At 31.9% G+C, this 21,494-nt stretch overlaps 3 protein-coding genes across 7 annotated transcripts in view; 1 reads left to right on the plus strand and 2 right to left on the minus strand.

Annotated features, from left to right (window-relative positions):
* LOC144854848 (uncharacterized) overlaps positions 1-9,457 on the minus strand; it is a 30,377-nt gene extending 20,920 nt beyond the window's left edge. For 3 of the 5 annotated variants that reach the window (XM_078712843.1, XM_078712840.1, XM_078712841.1), the window contains exons 1-5: positions 9,116-9,457; positions 6,792-7,023; positions 6,232-6,296; positions 5,801-5,938; positions 5,283-5,408 (exon numbers count right to left, since the gene is read on the minus strand). In XM_078712843.1, coding sequence (XP_078568969.1) covers positions 5,283-5,408; positions 5,801-5,938; positions 6,232-6,296; positions 6,792-7,023; positions 9,116-9,323 — 769 coding nt within the window. In that variant the 5' untranslated portion in view covers positions 9,324-9,457. The remainder of the gene's footprint in view (positions 1-5,282; positions 5,409-5,800; positions 5,939-6,231; positions 6,297-6,791; positions 7,024-9,115) is intronic. The other 2 variants (XM_078712844.1, XM_078712842.1) reach the window with 1 other exon arrangement.
* On the minus strand, positions 1,257-4,023 carry LOC144854519 (uncharacterized). The gene is made up of 7 exons (XM_078712470.1): positions 3,931-4,023; positions 3,462-3,642; positions 2,952-3,086; positions 2,463-2,582; positions 2,023-2,160; positions 1,444-1,575; positions 1,257-1,318 (listed from the first exon to the last, which is right to left on the minus strand). Exons 1-7 carry the CDS (start codon positions 4,021-4,023, stop codon positions 1,257-1,259), a joined length of 861 nt encoding a protein of 286 aa, XP_078568596.1.
* Positions 9,458-12,504: 3,047 nt separating the features above from the next.
* On the plus strand, positions 12,505-21,093 carry LOC144853509 (uncharacterized). The gene is made up of 9 exons (XM_078711203.1): positions 12,505-13,624; positions 15,807-16,067; positions 16,450-16,698; positions 16,787-17,041; positions 17,338-17,454; positions 17,812-17,874; positions 18,517-18,579; positions 19,434-19,496; positions 19,957-21,093. Exons 1-9 carry the CDS (start codon positions 12,505-12,507, stop codon positions 21,054-21,056), a joined length of 3,291 nt encoding a protein of 1,096 aa, XP_078567329.1. The 3' UTR covers positions 21,057-21,093.
* The last annotated feature ends 401 nt before the right edge of the window (positions 21,094-21,494 follow it).

Below are 21,494 nucleotides of genomic sequence, written 5' to 3' on the forward strand. Positions count from 1 at the left end.
ATATATAACCTTGGATGCCGTATTATTATATGCAGTGTATACATACCACGCATAACAATAGAATAGAATAGACAGATGTAGAAATTTTAATTTAATATTTGTTTAAATCAAATTTCAAAGTAACTTGTGATTAATATCTCTATTTCAAAATATGTAAATTTATGTAATGTTTAATCAGAGAATTTTCCAGAGAATATCAAGCAAACAAAGGTGGGAAAGCTTGTAAATCTAGTGTTGCACAAATTGTTCCAATCCAAGATACTGTAAACTGGTTAAATAGAATGTGCAAACGTCATGCTAAATACACCTACAGTAACATATAAACAAAAATCATTTTTTGGTGTGGGGTGCAGAGATATACCGTACCCAAAGTGTTATAATTGGCACATACCAATAGTTAAGCTGTGTTCTGTTGTTGAGCCTTTCAATAACAACAAAATATTGAAAACACATTATTAAAATCCTATAGGACAATAACTGTTTTTGAGATTGAAATAGGCAAGTAGTTGAAGGTTAAAAGTTACTTATAAAGTGTATCTATTTATATATCTTGTAATATATATTGTTTATAATATATTGTGTTTTTTACTGTTTATGGTTATTTAATAATAAACTATATATGACTGAATATTTGTCTTTTTTTAATAAATCTTTGTCCTGTTTAAACTAAGTATTAATTGTAAATTTTTTTTCATTCATTCGAATGTTTTTTTCTTTGATTAATTAATTTAAAATTATATATAAATTTGTATTTCTGTTATAGGAAGGTCTAACCGTCATTAAGTTCATTTCAACAATCCTTGGAACTTAATTTTTTTCTTTAAGTTTTGTGCCAAAATTCATATCAAACGAAAAGTAGCGAATTAAATTATTCATATATAGGCCTATGAAAGTCATTGTGTACTTTTATAAAGATTTATAAAAAAAAATGATTGTCCATTGAATATCGTAATAATTATATAACGCAAATGTATTTAATAACAATTATAATATTCTATTGTTTGGAACAAGCATTATTTCAAATTTAAGCTAATACATTTATTTATATAAATTAATTATTCATAATTGCTTATTCTATTTAGGCCACTGAATGTTAATTAAAGGAATTAAATGCCAAAGTAATAAATCAGTATATTCATTGATTACAACAATTAAATAGTGTATTGTGTTGTTTATTTATTACAACAAGTTAAAAGGGCATTCATATTCATAAATTTATTATTAATAATCTTATTTTGTAACCATGGCCTATAAATTTAAATTGGATGATGAAAATACACAATATGTAATGCTTCAAATAATTCATAGTAGTGCATGTCTATAAATCATTAAAAAAAACCTTTAATTTATTTTAATTTTATAACCACATGGAACTTGGGCATATTTGTACAGTTTGCATAGGCAAACATAGATTTATATATAAACCAAATTTACTATTTGTACCTGTCGGACCCTGTTCACATCTCAAGCCTGTGTAGCCATCAGAACAATTACACAAGTAACCAACGGTGTAGCCTAGAACCTGCATTTGACAGCTTGCATCACCAAGGCATGGGTTTGAGTCGCATGGATCCACTGAATGTGTTTCAATACATCATTATTAAATACATTTAAAACAAACACTAAAAACTGTAGCAAATATGGTGCATGTGACCAGGGAAGAGTGCCATTTAACTCTTCCCTGATGTGACCGATTAATACATTAATATTTTTAAAAGGACAATTGAATCAACACTAACAAAACCGATGCTTTGGTGCCAAATTTTAGAAAAATCTGGTGGTTTACAGAAAGACTTGATCAACTAATTACGTTATTACCAACATTAATATTTAACATTAATGGCTTATAAACAGATATTATCTGTATATTAGTAGTAATGTAATTCTACATTGTTTTTTTAAAACTTTATTAAGCTGAGCAGTGCTATAAATGTTGTCATAATACTATGTCTTTAGTTTACACGTATGCTTGGAAACCAGCCTCTAAAAACTCTCCGGTTAAGATAATAGAAGGTTAATTACCTGGTGGAATTTCACAAAAGGTACCAGAAAAACCTGCTGTACAGAAACACTGAAAAGCAGTGGCATCAATCTGGTACAGGTGTTGACAGTGCCCACCATTCACACAAGGTGAAGAAGAGCAAGGCATAGCAAAGTTATCTAATGAAACCAGGATGTTAGTTATTACAATATGGACGATCAAGCAGAGTATAATAATTGTACGATATACTTTTCTTTTATGAATATGAATAATAGTAGCAGTTTTCTAGGCTTTCACGTTCTATCAAATAATAGCTGTTGTATTATATGGCCTTTGTTGCAACAACACTACGGCAGCAATTAGTTTACCGCACATTTTACAGGATTATATAGGCCTACAGTACAATATGCAGTTTAGTTGATACCAATTTGTTAACGTGCTGCGTCCCCGGATATCCTATGAAATGTAAATAGGACTGTACCTGGTTCTAATTCACATAGTTGGCCAAAGAAACTGCCTATACAGTAGCATTGGTATCCACTGTTACCTGCTGTGTTTTCACAGTAACCCCCGTTCAGACACGGGTTGGATTCACAAGAGGCTGTTAAGAATCAGAGTAGATTAAATCAAAATGGACCTTTTCAGATTGGTCATTATTAAGAGGTTATCAAACTCAGGCCATTGAGATATTGATACTAAAATGGTTGACTTAGAATATGGACATATTTGCGTAAGGCCTACTTCTAATTGGTCTTCTCTAGTCAAACTTCACACACTTCTAATATTCATAATACATGCAAAAAAGACCAGGGTGAGTGGACCAGACATACTGCAGTCTTCTTCTTATGAAATATTGGCTTGCTCGATTCTCAAAGTCAAAATTATCTTAAGAAAGATCATGCATTAAACCTCGTTTACTATGAGAAAATGCGTGAATATACTGTACATAAGCTACCTCACGAATATTTACCTTGTGGAAATTCACAACGAACACCAAAATGTTCAGAAGTACAGGAACACTGGAAAGTACTGGTACTGTAGTAAATTACCTCACAAATACCATTATTGTAGCAGGGGTACGAGGCACAGGGGTCTGCATATATATCTAATAATACCAGCAATGGTAAAATATTCATTATAATGTATCAATCAATCACTAGGCCTATACCCTGAAATTGCAATTTTGGAGATTATCTATAACGCGGATGTGGGACAGTGGACGTAAGAGTTTCGAATGAAATTGGAGTTATATGTGCCTCGGATTAGGAATATATTTATTTGATTGGCGAAACTTTTCTCACTATGTGCGCCGGATATTTGTTTTGCAAATATTTACAATTTACGTCTTCTCCAATAAAAAAAACCATTAACTATTAACTTTTGGCAGGCCAAATTCGGTCGAAAACACTGTGGCGAGAATTATTTTATAGCTACTGTGGTACTATGTTATACATTTATCATAATCCTTCTTCATAATCACCTGGTTCGAGTTCACACAGTTGGCCAAAGTAACCTCCTGAACACAAGCATTGATATCCACTTCCCCCTGATGTATTTTCACAATAACCCCCGTTCGCACATGGACTAGAATCACAAGGGGCTGTCAACAAAATCAGAGCAGCATTCACATTAAAATATAAGTAAAACATTGATTTGATAATCTGTTATGCCAAAACAATGCAAGTTTGTATAGAGAGTTAACAAACATTGACACCTGTCAATTATGCAAATCACATACTGTATTTCATTTTAAATCATGCTTTAGTTTTCTTTTTTTATATTTAAAAATGTTTTTTAATCATTTCTTTTTTATATCGTTTACCCGTGTAAGTATTCAAAAGTTTAAACTGTTTCATAATAAACAAAGTGATTTTTCCCAATACATATTTACTTAAGTCGGAGTCCAGTTCCAATTGTCATCAAAAAAACTCCTGAATGATGTAAATTACCTGAATAAAATTCACAATGAGAGCCACCAGAACCCACAGGGCAGAAACACTGATATCCCTCGTTTCCAGTGAGATGATCACAAATACCACCATTAAAGCATGGGTTCGAATCGCATGGCAATATCGGTACTGTGGGTTATAATTATTATTCACATAACAAAAATTCTAGTATATCACAATTACACTGTATTGAGATGTTGAGTAAATTCCGTAATTTCCATCAAGTTTAAATGAAAGTGAGAGAAAACCATTATTTAAAGACACCTGAATGAATTATTTTATTACTACTGTACGTTTAAAAAAAAGTTCACAAAGTGCTCTGGATTGTCTAAGGTAAACTGTGTACAGTACTTTTAGTGTACTTTACTTTCTACATAATAAACCTTTGAAAGAGAAACTAAACCCAATCTGTACTTTCCTATTCCTTCTGACCAATTTGCTTTAATCCGTATATATGAATAAGTAATAACATACCATTCAACAAAGAGTGCCTTGTGGTGGATAAATAATAGCAAACAATGACAACAATGTGTGTTTGAGGATCAGTACTAATAAAACAAGTATCAAAGCAAAACTGCTATTAAAAATATTCAGAATAAATGTGAAGGAATCAGAAGAGAAATTCGTGTTTAGGAAGAAGATATACCTCACTAAAAAATGTATGACATACCGTGAAGAACAAGCATTACATAAGATATTTTGAACAATAATTAGATGCCAAAAATGCCTTATCAAATCAAATACTCATTCCAATGAATAAATATAATTAATTTTTTTTTTAAAGTTTGCGCAACAAGTTTTGTGACTTACAACCGTCAGTTTTTTCATCTTTTTATGCATATATCACTTCTAATAATATATTATTTGTAGGTGAACAAATTCAACCAGCTTGAATAATTTGAGTTCACATTTTATTTGTTTCGTTTCTTACCAGTTCAGATGTATTGTTAAAGACTGCATGCATTATTTCATGAAATGTAATTGATTTTTATTTTATTTTATATACTGTAAGCAAAATAGAATAACTAATGTGTATGATAGCTAAGTAATGTCATAGCATACAATGCAATGACAGGGCGGATCCTGAAGTCACTGGGGTACGCGGTCCCCCACCTCTATGACAGTAACATTAAAAACTACTGTCTATTTTTAAACATACTATTCCCCCATTAAAATAATCCTGGATCCGCCCTTGAATGATTTCTACAAATGACAAAATGTTCACTAAGTATATGAATACAAACAAGCAAACACAAGCTATAAATGTAAAACAACCTCTAAGATACAACCAATGATAAAACAATGAATCAAATTATAAATTGGAGTGAATGTTTGGGTTAAGGTTAAAATACCTTCTGTTTTACATAAAGGTCCTTCGAAACCTGGGGGACAAATGCAGATAAAACTGGAAATGTCCCCTGTACTCTGATCAATGCAACTTCCTCCATTCCAACAAAGCGACACAGCGCATGCGTCAGCTATGCAATATTGGTAGAAAGGAAGGCATGTAGTGAAAAAAAGTACATAACAGTATAAAAAATATAGTATTTATATCAGATGTAATGCAGTGGTAGCGAGAGCGGAAAATCTAATACCGACCCCCAACCCCAACCCAGCCAATGGATGCTTGCTTCACGCGCATACATACGCGCCACCGAGTACTACAGTATGTTGCAATATTTAGACAATAATCGAAATACTTAAATTATATAAAAACGACAATTCTGATTTACTAAATGCCGTCCGTATTCTCTAAAAACGAAAAATGTTTAGCATATTGAACTGAAAGGAAAATGTATCGATTTTATATAATTACTGTATAAAGAAAGACAAATATAATGTATACATATTAAATAAGTGAATAACTTACGTTGTGGAGTCGTAGCAACAATGACTTGGTCACAGTTAGCGCCTGTGTATCCATTGCCGCAATTACAGAAATATTGTTCAAAGGTGGCACTGTTAAAACATGTTCCACCATTTTGACACGGGCTCGAAGTACACGGCTCTTTAAAAGTAATTTGTATTACAATATATGTTGTTATTATATTATTACAATATAGGCCTACAGTACAAAACCATATTTTTTTAAAGCCAAATCCGTTTTCATCATATGATCATTTTATTATTTTGTATTGGTTTTACTCAATACAAGCATGGTAAAACTGTGACATGTTAGTGGTATTTAAATATAAACATTTCATTACACTGTACAGTACCAGTTTGTAAGAGGTGAAGCATGATGTTTAAACTGATTTACAAAATACTAAATGAATCGTTATCGGTAGTGTATTTGCTTACCAATTTTGATTGTAGCTGATCGTTGTTTAACCCAAAATGTAGAAAAATCTTCTACAAACGTAACTCTGAAAATATAAATATTATTTCATGTAAATTTGTTAAAAATGACAGTACTGTATGTTAAGTTGTGTCTACAAAAATGTGATCTGCGCATATATGGACACGATGATGTCATATCATTACCATATTTGGGTACAGTGTAGATAGAGCTTTACATGGCACTACAGTAGTCTGCTGTACAGTATGAGCTGAGTAAAAAGAAAATATAGTATACTGTAATGTGCAGGCGCTAGGCTCTAAATCAATCAAGCTTATAATTCGAATTATTTTTTTAACAATCTATAAGACCAAACACCCTACAGTCAAAGATGAAAAAGATAATATTTTCAATTATACCTCCATGAATTAACGTACGGTAACCCCTAGTTATATACAGTACAGAGGTCAATACTGGGTAGAAGTACAGTAACCAGCTTTGTCGGATATTTATGGCATATTCCAATCCTATATAATCATCAATAATAATAATATATAAATAGTCCAAGATAAATAGTACTTACAAGAATTCAACATCAGTTGTAGAATCAGTAGGAGATTTCCACTGATATGTTAAGGAATATTTATTCGTATTACTATTATGGCTGAGTGCGCTGAAATGTCCATTACAATGGACAAAGTACTCGTTCTCTTGATTAACGTTTTGAAATGTACCTATAGCGTCTGAACCCATTATTTCTCTAGCCTGTACCATCATTCCTTTAAATGGGCGAGTGCTAGAAGCAGAAAGAGTCACTGGAATTTTGAAGAAAAATAAACTTGTATTAGTGAAAGCCCAGTCTATAATAATGTTAAACTAATTAAACCTTAAACAAGAAAAATGGTAGGACCTCTTGCTTCTTCATTCCTTTACTGGGAGAGTTAAGAAGACAGCGGTACAATATTTCACAAAATAATAGCAAACTCTAGTGGATTCCTTGGCTTTCTGCATTCTCAAACCCGAGGACGTCGATCAAAGTATGTTTGATCGAAACGTCGAGAAACTCAACAGTTCTTTCCAGGACTATATATACGCAAACTATACATCAACAATAGCGAAATCAACATATTACATTTATTATTACAATGATTTTTATGTTAATGAGTGCATGACAGTTTTAATCTCCCCATTCCAATACAGTATTTTTATTTTCCTCGATTAAAAAAAAGGCTCATCAACTGTTGCGTCATGATTGCTTCACTTACAATTAATTAAAAACATTTTCATTGAGGAAGATCTATGGAAGATGGTCTATCTGCATGTATTTGGCTAAAGTAACAAATAAAGGTTAGGATCTACTCTGTAAAGTGTGAGTGAGTTTACCTATACTTCTTGAAATTTTCCAATTAAAATCATACGTATAGTATAAGGTCTTAGTTCCATGAGCCTACCACACGCGTCCACCCCTACAGTTATTCATAGGCCTACAAATAATATGTTTTGCAAACTTATACCACATAAACGTAATGTTTATTCACTAATGGGGATGTATGGTATTGTGACAAAAAAAAGTTAACCGGTTACATAATAACACACAATAAAGTACTAAACATAATATTCATGCGAACTGCGGCAATGTACGGTACAGTATATTGATCGGTAACGTTTAAAAATTCAGAATAGGTTGCTCTGGGAAAGATAGAAAATTAACCATAATTTACTCTTATTATTATTTATTCTTAACAAAAATGCAAATCAATAATACATAAGTATTATTCAGTATTTTCATTACAAATATTCACATGGGTAACGATTGCATATCATTGAAAAACAAATCCTGTAGAAAAACTTGTATTATCCATGTTCTACTTTAAAATAAACAATATAAAATGCCTGTATACTGTAGGTAGACACGGTGGGAGTAACATTTTATGTGGGAGTAACATTGTGAGGTACTTAAATGACTCATACAGCACACGCCACAGCCAGTGTTGTTCAGGGTTTTTTCTATTGTACCTTATTAACCAGATTCTTCACTCTAGGCTTTAACAAAGGGCATACAGACAAGTGCTAAATCAACGGTAAAACCATATGATTTGACAATTGTAAAACTAAAGAATGTATTGATGAATTGTATAATTATTCCGACAATTTCTACAAGTTTATATATAAGTGCAAACAAAGCAAACGACTGAAACTAATCCCTGATGACAGATTAAAATGCTTCCACTATTAACAAAAAGTATAAGCATTTCCATCATACAATTGCAATACTGACGTACCTGTATTAAGTTGTTACATAAACATTACTGTACAGTACTGTACATGCATCAGTAGTCAATGACGCAAAGTATGACGCTTTTAAAGGTACTGTAAATTAATATATTATATTAATAACGAAATAATGTCAAATCCTTTACTGTAAACATTTTCCAACATAGTGTTGCTTTTTTTTCTTTTATAGTATAAACTATTATTTTAACTACACAATTAAGACATAAATTACCAGTTACTAACTTATCAATAAAAGAGGAAAGGGTTGCAAACGAACCTATTTTTCACGAAAGTGCCCTTTTTAATAACGAAATAATATCAATTGGCAAATCCTTACATTTTCCAAACATAGCGTTGCTTTTTTTCTTTTATAGTATAAACTATTATTTTAACTACAAAATTGAGACATACATTACCAGTTACTAAACATTATTTTATCAATAAAAGAGGGAAGGGTTGCAAACGAACCTATATTTCACGAAAAGACCCTTTTTAAAAGGAAAATGTAAGCAGAAGTGGGGATAAATGTAACCAGTACTGAGTTGGGTTTCTTTGTCGAAAAAATCCTCAGCTGTCAGTGGGTCATACAGAACTAACCGAACTAAAAATACGACCCTTAGCCACAATACTCACCTGAAATAATATCTCCAGGCGAAAACATAGTCGTACTTGCAGTAACAGTGTATGGAGATGGCACAGTTTGTTCAGGTGTATTATAATGTCCGGGCAGCATATTACTACAAGCCTGTATCGGACCACCTGTACTATAGCAATTCACCCTTCCAGTAAAAAATATAGCTCCAATTGTTAACAACAAGGTGTATTTCCTAACGGTATCCATTATATAACAAATGACACGAATTTCACAGCAGGTGTATACAAACTCAAATCCTTAACATACCCACAAATAAATCCACAATAATTAGGGTTGATGTAACGGGAATAACACTTTGTAGTTATATATGCTTCTGCCACGATCCCAATTTTGTTGTACCAAGCCAACGGAACAGAGTTGTGATCTATGTGTGTAGTTGCAATGTATTTGTGATAACTAAAACTGAATAATAACAGGGTGTTCCACCGAAGCAGTGATGAATAAGCAATTGAATAACAATAGAATCCATTGACAGCTATTCAAAGCCATTCGATCATGAAAATCACCGACCAATGACGGAGCAAACAGAATAACAATGGAGACTGGCACAGCCCTAAAGGCTGAATACCTTTACGGAAAAGACGTCTTTATGGAAATAGTGGTATTTTAAATTACGGGTCAATCAACCTGGTCATAGAGAGTTAATTATTAAGTACGTATACCATTACGTAATACCACGGGGAAGTAATGTAATTGTCCGTGGTACTGTACTAATCTCATCCGACTATATTAGGTCTACTGTACTGTTTGAGCAGATTCGAACGTATACCTTTATAACGTAATACCATGGAGAAACAATATTTTGTCCATGATCGGTACTGTAAGTTATTCGGCTTGAGCAGATTCGAACGTATACCTTTATAACGTAATATCATGGAGAACGAGATTAGGACCCATACGCTCATTAATATATTATATCACGAAGGAAGAATCTAAATCTCCAAAAAAATGAACAAATAAAGTTGCATAAAATCGAACTTCGTATGAGGCTATTTTGCAGTTTTTATAAAGTTATATTATGGTTATTTTCTCATGTGAAATTTGAAACAAACTACATTAATTTGATTATCTAATATAGAAAATTAGAGTTGTAAATTAGATATAGGTATATTTTTTTTATAGAGTTTTAGAATCAATCAGCAGCAAAAATGGTTGTCAATTATTGTTATATGTCTAACGTAACGTTGAAGGCATACTCTTCGTACCATTCACCTGTATACAAACAGGAATATTAAAGCCACAACAAAACAAAAGTGCTATAATATTGTAGCATAAACTTAATAATAAAATAAACCAGCGATCAAAGCTTTACTCTTTGTTATGGTAAAACCTACCAAAAACTCGATTCATACGCAAAATCATTGCGGTTAATTACACGACAAAAGAACTTATAATATTAGCCTACTGATATTTATAATGTGACGTGTCATAAATCGGACAACCGGTGAAGTATTTTATTTAAATTTAAATTGAAAACTATACAGACAAAACACAACACCATAAGGAAAATGGTATAAAACTGTAAAGCCTTGTCTACACTTTCAAACTTTATGTGACAAAAACATGTGATGTGCCCATATATGGACATGATGATGTCATATCACTACCATATTTGAGAATATCACTACCATATTTGGGCACATCACACTTTTTTTGTCAAACTAGTTTGATAGTGTAGACAGAGCTTAAGGCATGATGATGGTAACTGGTACACCAGCTCTCAATCTCATCAACCTGTCTTATTAAAAGAGAGTGTAAACAGAATATTTTTAATATATAAATCAATACATTGATGAAGACCAGCTAAATATAAAACAGATTAATAATCATTGAAATAATTAAACTGCAATTGGATAATCAATTTTAAACATTTCTGACCGAAAAAAAACCCTGCCCTTTTATGTAGTTTTACAGTTTCTTCATATATGTATTTTGATGTCCATTTGGTTATTTATGATTTTTTACAATGTTTAAAGTATTTTTAACCAATTTTAGCCTATACATATTTTTGTAAATTGAAACGCATTTCAGCATTTTTGCTGCCATGTTTTAATCTTTTTGTTTTATGAATAAATACCAACGAATGATTAAAAAAAAGTAATTCTTAGGCTTATCCTCCCAGATGTTCACAATGATTCCAAAGCAATGATCATTTAAATGCCGGACTTGTTTGCAGTCTGTAACCGAGTCTAAAGTGGTTATGACTCATTATGTCATGACAGGTGTCGGGATAGTCAAAATAATGACGAATCATAGCGATCGATGAATGTTTGAAAAAGTGTATTGTCTTTTATTTTCTTTGAAGGTTCAGTGTAAACAGTATGAGTGTAATAAAAATCTACCGTATAATAGACAGAACCAATTGGATGTCAACCTGCCGGATATACTGTGGTTGTACAATTATTATAATCAGTCAGAGCAAGTGTTTAAATATATTCAAACAATGGATATAAAGAGAAGAGTGTAGATTCATTATATAAATATTCTATAAATAGGCTTAATAGGTTTACTTTAGAATGCTACATTTCATTTTCGTTTTTATTTATCTGTCGAAGTCTGTCGGAGTATGAGATTTACTATGGGTACCGTATTAGGTGCAGCACTGGCTGTTGTGGGTCCGTTACATCAGTATCCTCAGTTTTCACTATGCCTGAGGACGATAATAACCTTACACATTGTAACACTCATTAGGTACTGTATTAGAGAAGAATCTGTTAGCAAAAAGAGCTTACTACTCAGCATTTTATCACAAATGCAACATACACATTTGTATTACGACAAGTACGACGAAGCATAGTTTTATTCTAGAAAACCTTGCATTATTGTTTATTTACCATTATTGGAATGTATAACACCAACTATGACGATTATTTATAAAACATTACGACAAACGAACGTGTCTTGTTTAATCCGAGTAAATTTTAATATACATTTTGAAAACAATTCTCATTGCTTTGTTCCACATTATACATCAATAGGCCTATCACTTCGACCCTGTTAATTCTCTTTATGTTTCGACGCACATTGCATTGATTGCAGTGTGCCACCAATGCAATGATATCAATACATATTAATTATGTTATTTATTAACATAATCTTAGTTGATAACAGCAAGGAAGTAAGACGAACCAGTTCAAATATATCCATTCAAATTATAAGGTACAAAGGTAGTAACGCTTCGAGATAAATTGGCTTATAGTGGCTGCGCACAACATTCGGTAAGTATCAGCGTATTAATCGAATGCAAATTGTAACTGTTTTGTTTTTTATTGAGATGTGAAAGACTAAGTCTACTGAAACAATGGTCAACATAGAATTAGTATCAATCACAAATTATATCTACCGTTCCTTTTTTAGTTTTACTATTATGGCATTTAAAGAAGTGATCGATGGAATTGAAGCTTCAGCACTCGAGTGTCCTTTATGTATGAATCGATTTACAAGCCCAAAGATTCTAACGTGTGTTCATTCATTCTGTCTTGGATGTCTTGAGGAATGGGTGAAAACCAGCAACGGGTTACTCAGCTGCCCAACTTGTCGTGAAGTCTGCCAGATTCCAGAAGGAGGGCTTCAAAACCTGAAGAAAAACATATTTATCAGTGGCTTATTAGACTGTGTTACTTCATTGGAAGAGAAGACTGCTTCAACCTGTAGTCTCTGTAGTACTGCGGCATGCTTCTTCTGTCAAGACTGTGATGAACTATATTGTACATTCCACAGAAATGATCATACAAAAATGAAGATGTCAAAACATCATTGCATAATTACGATGGAAGAATACACAGCAATCAGTCCTGCTGAGCGTTTGGCTTCTAAATCTGTGTATTGCTTAGAACATAATATGCCACTTCATTTCTATTGCGACTCGTGCAAGATTCCAGTTTGTGTAAGCTGCATACAGGTTAAGCATCCTAAAAATGATGGTCATGACATAATAAATATAAAAAATGCTTTTGAAGCGTTCACAGTCCTTTCAACAACCTTGATTAAAAAAGCAGATGAAAGATTAGTTAGCTTTCAAGACATTGCAGAACAGCTTCAAAGAAAAAAGGCATTGGAGACGTCTAATTGCAAAAAGTGTGAAGTGAAAATAAAAGAAGAAGCCGATAATTTACACAAACTAATTGACGGTTACAAGAAAGACCAATTACAGGACCTTCAATCAACTCACCAACGTAATCTGAAGTTACTTAACGCCCATGTAAAGGATGTTAAATTGGCTTCTTCTAAAATTTCAAGTATTCGAGAAATTACATACACTTTGATGCAAAGTCCAAACCATGCTATGGCACTAAGGTCAAGTTCTGACGTTTCCAAACGAATGGATGAACTTTTAAAGCAAAACAATGCAACTGATGATATGCGTGCGCCAAATGTTTTGGAATACCATAATACCATATTAGAAGCGCTTTTTAAAGCCAGAGGTGGAGTTGATACGAATCCAAGGCCTCATGTTCTAAAGGCAAAAGAAAAAAATGAACACAGATAAGGAGAACAAACTATAGTCGGAAAATGAAGAGGATAATATATTGTCCGCCACACAATTGTCCGTCTATCTTGTGATTAAAATGGACCTGTTTAGAAGAAATCATTTAAATAAATTATGCTGAAATGTTCATGACATAGAAGGCAGTGCAACATTTCATTATTTTGGATCGTTTATAATCTGTTAGACAACAAAATAAATACAGGTGTTTGTACATTTAATGAACTTGTGAATGGTTTGCTTCGTTTTTGTGTACGTGTTTTATGTCAGTATAGGTACCTTAAAATGTAAAATTAAGCAATTTGCAATTTTAAGCCAACGTTGCCGTCATCAACCAATGTGAAATAATAAACAAATAATACATAAGTTTTAATACAGATATTTTATTAGGCCATGATTCGTAACAATTTTTTTTATTTCTCAATGTTTTTCTCATTTTCATATTATGTACTTTATCTAATTCCATTTTAATATAGATGTTCTTTATATGTGCAATATTTTGTAAAATGTTACTCAATTTAGCCTTTGGCTACAATGTAAATTTTCGTTTTATTGAATAAAACCTTGAATTGTATTGCATATTTCAATCTTTTTCGTTTATAAACCATTAGTTCCATTATGATGATGTACATGATTTTATCTTTTAAATTATTCTGTGAACAGAATTTCTTCTAAGAAAAAAATATGTCTACCGAATTATTTCCAAGAAAAAAATGTGTGAACATAATTGTTCAAATTATAATATATTCGTAAGTTCGACTTTTATTTAATATTTGTTAAACATTGTACAGTATTGCCTTTTTCAATATGTTGGTTCTTAGATTAATATATGTAGACTTTTGGACCTCAATGCAGTTGCAGGCTACATTAACAAATAAATGTTTTTTCATGGAATAAATAAACACGTCTATCAAAGTAACATAGTGATAACCTCTGAAACAATGATATGATGTAGATTGTAGACAATAATCGTATTTGTTCTAACTGATGAAGTAATAGGCCTAATCATGAGTCCAAAGTTTAACATTTAGCTCTTAGTATATTTGCAATGGCTTTCGTATGTTTTCGCTTGGACTGGTACTATACTATAGTACTAGAATACAAAACCCATGTTTGACTTCTTTTGACCGAAACTCTGTTGATACATCGAGCTTCATCTGTTTGTAGTGGTTCCTTTTTCGTAAGTACAGCAGCATCTAAATTCAAGGAATAAACTGAGACAGGTGATAAAGGGAAAGAAGGCGCGGTGAAGCACATAGCACATCAAAACTGCAGTTGATTTTGTGAGTTACTTTTAAGACAGAGATTATTTCAGACATTGTAAAAATCAGAAAAATTGAGTAAATCAATACAGAGCCACAAATAATATCTAGTGTATCTGTTTTCTGTTACTAAAGACATTTTTTATTATTGCATAATTGATTAAAAAAATCCGAATGATCAATTGAAAAAAGTAAATAAAAATACAAAAGCGTTGTTGTGTACACTTACTACAGGGTAAGTGAGCACATCTAGAGTAGACTTATAGTAAATAATGCCAAATTAAGTATTTTTAAAAATATTTTATAGAAAACAATGTTTTTTTACCAGTATGTATTGCCCATTAAGAACAAAACTAGATGATATTGATATAATTCGTTCATATCAAATCAGTTTTTATAATAATAATTGTTAAGCGCACATATCCACCGAAGTATACAACTATCTTTGTTTCAGAAAAAAAAAATCAAACATTCACTGTTGGAAATAGATAATTTCTTAGCACCTGATGGAAAAAATCTGCAGTTGTATCTAAGGGAACAAACAGCAGCATGTTTACAGCATTAGGGAAAAAAATCACCAAGCCACAAACAGGTAATAATAATACTGCTACTGTATTTACTTTGGTCGTAGAGAGCAAATCAGGGGCCTGTCTGTGGAGTATAGCTAACGATAACAATAGTTATTGTCAATAGTTATTTAAAGCTTGTAATGGAGCTGTAGCTTGGTGGTTAAGTTGCTTGCCTTCCAATCCAAAGGTCTAGGGTTCAATCCTGACCACTTTCAACTCTACTCCCTAAGCCTAAAATGAGACTTGGTTTATTTTAATTATAAAACAGTTTATCGATCCTGTAATTGGCAAGTTACTCGCATTTGGATGCATATGAAATTAAAAAAAAGTATGTTATAAATGTTTTTTTCAGTCACAAGGGTAGAAGATGATTTGTTGTTGAAGATTTCAAGTAATGTGTCTCTAAGTTGGTTAGAGTTTGGAAAAAAGCTGAAAATATCCCAAAGGACACTTGATACATTAAGTAGAAAGACTTGCACTTGTAAGGACAAATCAAGGCATATGCTTCTCATTTGGCAAGAAGACAATTTGGATGAGACAGACAAGCTTGGAGTGCTTGCACGAATTTATAAGGAGTTTGGCAAAGACAAGCTGTGTAATGAAATACTCCAAGGTATATGTTTATTATGTTTATTAATTATATTAATTTTTAGATTTATGTAGAATACAGCAAAATTAATGGCCATATGATTTTGCATTAATTAACATCCTAATTGTTAGAATCTATAGTGGCTATCTATCGTATATATAAGGTTTAATTGTAATGGTTTGTTTACTGTGTATTATATGGAGTGAGTGCAAAATATGTTTATTCTCACTCCTGGTTATTATTTTTTGGTGACTGAAAAAATATTATTATTGATCAATTTTAATATTTTATTGTGGTCTGTCATCTACTTAGGTAAAAAAAATGTTTAAAAATTCTATAAGGGCCTTTGTTCGTATGCTACTGATACTTTTCTTATAATTTGATTTGATTTTACAATTTTACAAAGGTTTGGATGATGACATTTTAAGATTCATAGCACAAGAATCTAAGTACTGTTGGGAGAGTCTTGCTGAAAAGCTGAATGTATCTAACATTGAACAGATTAAAAGAAGAGGTGGTGGTCAGGAAGCAATGTGCTTAGAAGTATTGATGATTTGGAGAACAAACCAATCACATGCATCGGACAAAGTTTCATTTCTTGCATCTGCTCTTGATCAGATTGATTTAATAACTGTGTCAACATTTCTGATTAAAGGTAAACTATTTTCAAAGAGATCTCTCAGTTACTCAGTTGGTTATAATTTAAACATCTCATGCTCTTGGTCGGCTTGTTTATTTTACAGGACTTGATAGTAACCTCCTAGAACAACTCTCTGTTCAACTTTCAAAATCATGGCAGGATATTGCAAAGCAGCTCGGCCTGACAGAATTAGAGATAATAGAAATCAAGAAATCATCTTCTGATGAGTCCAAACAGGCATACCAAGCATTCGTGACATGGAAAAAACAACAGCCTTCAGAGACGGATAATCTTGGTACACTTGCAAGGGCTCTGAAAAACTGTGGCTATGATGACCTAGCCAAACACTTGATTGGTGGTACGATGCATACAATTTCTATACTATTATGTATTTAAACAAACTATGTACTAATTAGATTAAAATATATAACAAATTCCCAAATGTTTTTTTTCGAATATTAGAGATTTACCTTCTGTATGCCACGTGGCACTGTATGAATGCAGGTAGCCTATTTAACACTTAATATATTGTACAATACTACAATAAATCGACATAATTAATCATAAAATAATAGGGGTCTAGGGGATGCAAAAAACACAATGCATAATTGCAAATCTCAAATTGCATGTAACAAAGTATGTTGTCAATTATAGATCTGCAGGATGCGGATATCCACAAACTTGCAACCAATCTGAAACCCGTAGAGATTGTGCGTACAGCACTAGATTTCAAACCTTCACATGTGCTATATTTTGACATGAAATATAAAAGTAATTTTGCTAAAATAAAAGCAATGATTTTAACATGGAGAGCACAGCAAAATCATACTGAAAACATGAAACAAAGGTTATTAACTGTATTGAGCAGATATGGTTTTGATTCAATTCTGAAAAAGGTTTTCTCAAGTAAGTGGATACATTATTTTTGTGTTTTTTTATTTTTACATTAATAGAATTACATTTTTTATTATGTACCAAGTCAAGTGAAATAGATAATTTCGTGCTTGCTATAGATGTAAATAAAAAAAAGAAAACAAAATTGGCAGCATTTTCCCCCAGTCGAGTCAACATTTGTACAGTCAAGACTAAATGTGTCCTTTTCAATAATTAACTTTTATTTATTTACAGAAGAATGTTTAGACCCTATAAAAAGCATTTCTCAATCAGGAAATGAATCCAAACCAGATACAAGTAAGAACTATTTTGTTTTTTTAGGCACATTCTATAGCAACTATACTTAAACTTCTTATTGATTCAACATTCGCCATTCACTTTTATTTAATCCTAGGTTTGTGGGAAATAGTGAATAACAGAAAAAAGAAATCGCTGAATAAAACAGGTTTGCAAAATATTGAATTTGTAGTAAGACTAGAATAAAAGCCTTGCAACAACTACTAACTGGTAGGATTTTATCTAGGAGTAGTCTACTAAGTTATACAACACAGATCATTCCAAATAGAACAAAAATAGTATGTTATAAATGTTTGGTTTTGCAGCCACAATTGGGGCGTGTGGTTTTGATTCAAATCAAAAAGAGGTTTTCTCAAGTGGACAAATAGCGTTTTTATGTTTACAATAATAATAGAAACTGTATTTTGAAGATCATATTATAATTATACCAATTCAAGAAAACTGCACCCTATATTATTTGTAATTAAAATGGAATATTTCATGCTTGCTATACTGTAGATGCCAAAAAGAAAACAAAAATGCATTTTCATGCAGTTGAGTAAAAATGTGTGTATTCAATACTAGTTTTGAATTTTGAAAGTGTCAATTAATTATCTTGTTTTAGGTTTTTTCAATAACTAACTTCAATTTATTTATTTACAGAAGAACGTTTAGACCATAGACAATTTATTTCTAAACAAGAACAAGAATCCAAACTAGATGCAAGTAAGAACTTTTTTTTTTTCAAAAGGCACATTCTATAGCAACTTACTTATTGTATGCTTCTATATTACATGACATATTTAAAGCATTTTTAAATGTTGACCCCAATGTGACCTTAATTCTAAAAATGTGTGTATTCAATACTAGTTTTAAATTTTGAAAGTATCAATTAATTATCTTGTTTTAGTTCTTTTCAATAATTAACTTTAATTTATTTATTTTAGAAGAATGTTTAGACCATATAAAAAGCATTTCTCAAACAGGACAAGAATCCAAACCAGATACAAGAACTATTTTTTGTTTATCATAAGGCACATTCTATAGCAACTTACTTATTGTATGCTTCTATATTACATGACATATTTAAAGCATTTTTAAATGTTGACCCCTATGTGACCTTAATTGACCCCTCTCTTGGGAGGTGAGCCCAAGCTAAATTTGTTCAGTATTGATCAAAGACACTTTTAAACCTTTGTTCTATAAAGTTGGTCACGGAACCTATTGGCTGGTCCTATTATTTTAACAAAATTGTAAATCATTGCATCCAATAAAACTTTAGCATGAACTACATTATCTTGTATAATTTATTATATTGTTTGTTGTAAATTTTGTATATTTTTATTGATCTGATGGTACATGCATGTAAAAGTTACCCACAATCTGGCCTTTGGCCACTAGTGGTAACTTGTTGCATTGTTGTGGTTTTTTTGTCCTTTTTTAATGTTTTATATGAAATAAAGAAATAATAAATAATAAAAAATAATACAATCTGGGTGTTCATTTTATTTTTCCATTTTTGTTCACTCTTATTAATCACTAGTTTATTTATTGACCAAAATTCAATAATTTATTTACAGAAGAATCTGTAGACCATGAAGGCGAGATTTATCAATCAGGAAAAATGTCCAGACCAGATACAAGTAAGAATTCCTTCCTTTCTTATCACAAAGCACATTTATAGCATATTATTGTTTGCTTCTAACAAAATTTTAAAAAACGTTTTGGGTATATACTTGGAAATTGGGTATACTTCAGAGATTAAGAAAAAAAAAGTAGTTATCAAGTGTTTTCTTTTCTTTCCTAAAGTAAAATTTGTAATCACACTGGAGAATTCCACCCCACCAAAACTCAAATTCATTATTCACTCATTATTATATTTATTTTTTTATTTTTGTGTGGCATATCATTCATCAATAAACATATATTGTACTTTACAGTACTGCTGTTATTATTAACTTTAATCTAATAATTTACTTAAACCACTGTTACTATTTCTTTGCTTGGAAAGGAGGAGTACCTTAGGACATAACATGCATGATGCCAGCCACTATTGTGACACTTTACAATATATAACAATTATATAAAGATCTTACTTTTCAGAATTTGTTGAAGAAGTCATTGAAGGAATTGAAGCCGCAGCACTTGAGTGTCCGTTATGTATGAACCGCTTTACAAGCCCAAAGATTCTAACATGTGTTCATTCATTCTGTCTTGAGTGTCTTGAGGAATGGGTGAAGACAAGCAATGGTGTACTCAGCTGCCCAACCTGTCGTGAAGTCTGCCAGATTCCAGAAGGAGGGCTTCAAAACCTGAAGAACAACATATTTATCAGTGGCTTGTTAGAGTATGTTACTTCACTGGAACAGAAGACTGCTTCAACCTGTAGCCTTTGTAGTACTGCGGCATCCTTCTTCTGTCAAGACTGTGATGAACTATATTGTACATTGCACAGAAATGACCATACAAAAATGAAGGTGTTACAACATCACTGCATTATTACGATGGAAGAATACACAGCAATCAGTCCTGCTGAGCGGTTGGCTTCTAAATCTGTGTACTGTTCCAAACATAATAGTATGCCTCTTCATTTCTACTGCGACTCGTGCAAGATTCCAGTTTGTGTTAGTTGTACACTGGTTGAGCATCCTAAACATGGCCACACCATAGTAGAAGTAAAAACTGCGTTTGAAGCGTTCACCACCATTTCAACAACCTTGATTAAAGAGGCAGATGAGAGAATAGTTGGCTTTCAAGACATTTCAGAACAGCTTCAAAGAAAAAAGGAATTGGAGATGTCAAATTACATAAAGCGTGAAGTTAAAATCAAAGAAGAAGCTGACAAATTACAAAAACGAATTGAAGATTATAAGAGAGACCAACTACAAGATCTTGAATCAACTTACCAACACAATGTGAAGTTACTTGATGACAGTGCTAGTGATGCTAAATTGGCTACTTCTAAATTTTCCAGTTTGCGAGGAATTACACATACTCTGATGCAAAGCCCAAACCATGCTATGGCACTGAGGTCAAGTTCTGACGTTTCCAAAAGAATGGATGAACTTTTAAAGCAAAATAATGTAACTGATGATATGCGTGCGCCAAATGTTTTGGAATACAATAATACCACTTTAGAAGCGCTACTTCAAGGTGGATCCAAGCCAGTTTCAGGTGGAAAGAAAACAAAAAATGAAACGTGAAAGCTCTGAATATTCCCTTTGCCGCAGTTATGTTCAAATGCTTAAAGATGTATTGTCCCCCTGAAAAAATAATTATTTAAATTTTTTGTTCGAATATTCCATTTTAATGTCATATAATAGTTATCCACTGACCAAAAATTAGATTGAAAAAAAATGTATTTACTTGAAAAAACTGTAATTGAAAGCAAAAAATAGTCAAATTGGCTGCCAGCCAATGGATTTTTGGTTGAATTTAACCATTTATTTTGTCTTTTTATAAGTGAAAACATTATTTTTTCCGTTTTTTTTGACGGAAGTGATTAACTTTATTAAAACTACAAAATAACCTATTCAAAATCTGATTTAATTAATCTTCATTTTTCATGTTTTTGGGGGATAATACATCTTTGAACATGTTTCATTATTTTGCATATCCGTTCGAGAGAAAAAATTCTGATG

Source organism: Antedon bifida, chromosome 10 (assembly GCF_963402885.1).
Source record: "Antedon bifida chromosome 10, ecAntBifi1.1, whole genome shotgun sequence".
Taxonomy (NCBI): domain Eukaryota; kingdom Metazoa; phylum Echinodermata; class Crinoidea; order Comatulida; family Antedonidae; genus Antedon; species Antedon bifida.

Bases quoted from the DNA above. Each gene is read 5' to 3' on its own strand.
- LOC144854519 (XM_078712470.1), bottom strand. From the start codon at position 4,023: ATGGTGGTATTTGTGATCATCTCACTGGAAACGAGGGATATCAGTGTT. The intron at 3,087-3,461 runs GTGATTATGAAG...TGGTATTATTAG, and splicing joins ACTGTGTGAACTCGAACCAG to ATATATATGCAGACCCCTGT. The intron at 2,583-2,951 runs GTAAATATTCGT...GATTCTTAACAG, and splicing joins TCGTTGTGAATTTCCACAAG to CCTCTTGTGAATCCAACCCG.
- LOC144853509 (XM_078711203.1), top strand. From the start codon at position 12,505: ATGGCATTTAAAGAAGTGATCGATGGAATTGAAGCTTCAGCACTCGAG. The intron at 16,068-16,449 runs GTATATGTTTAT...AATTTTACAAAG, and splicing joins GTGTAATGAAATACTCCAAG to GTTTGGATGATGACATTTTA. The intron at 17,875-18,516 runs GTAAGAACTATT...ATTTATTTACAG, and splicing joins TGAATCCAAACCAGATACAA to AAGAACGTTTAGACCATAGA.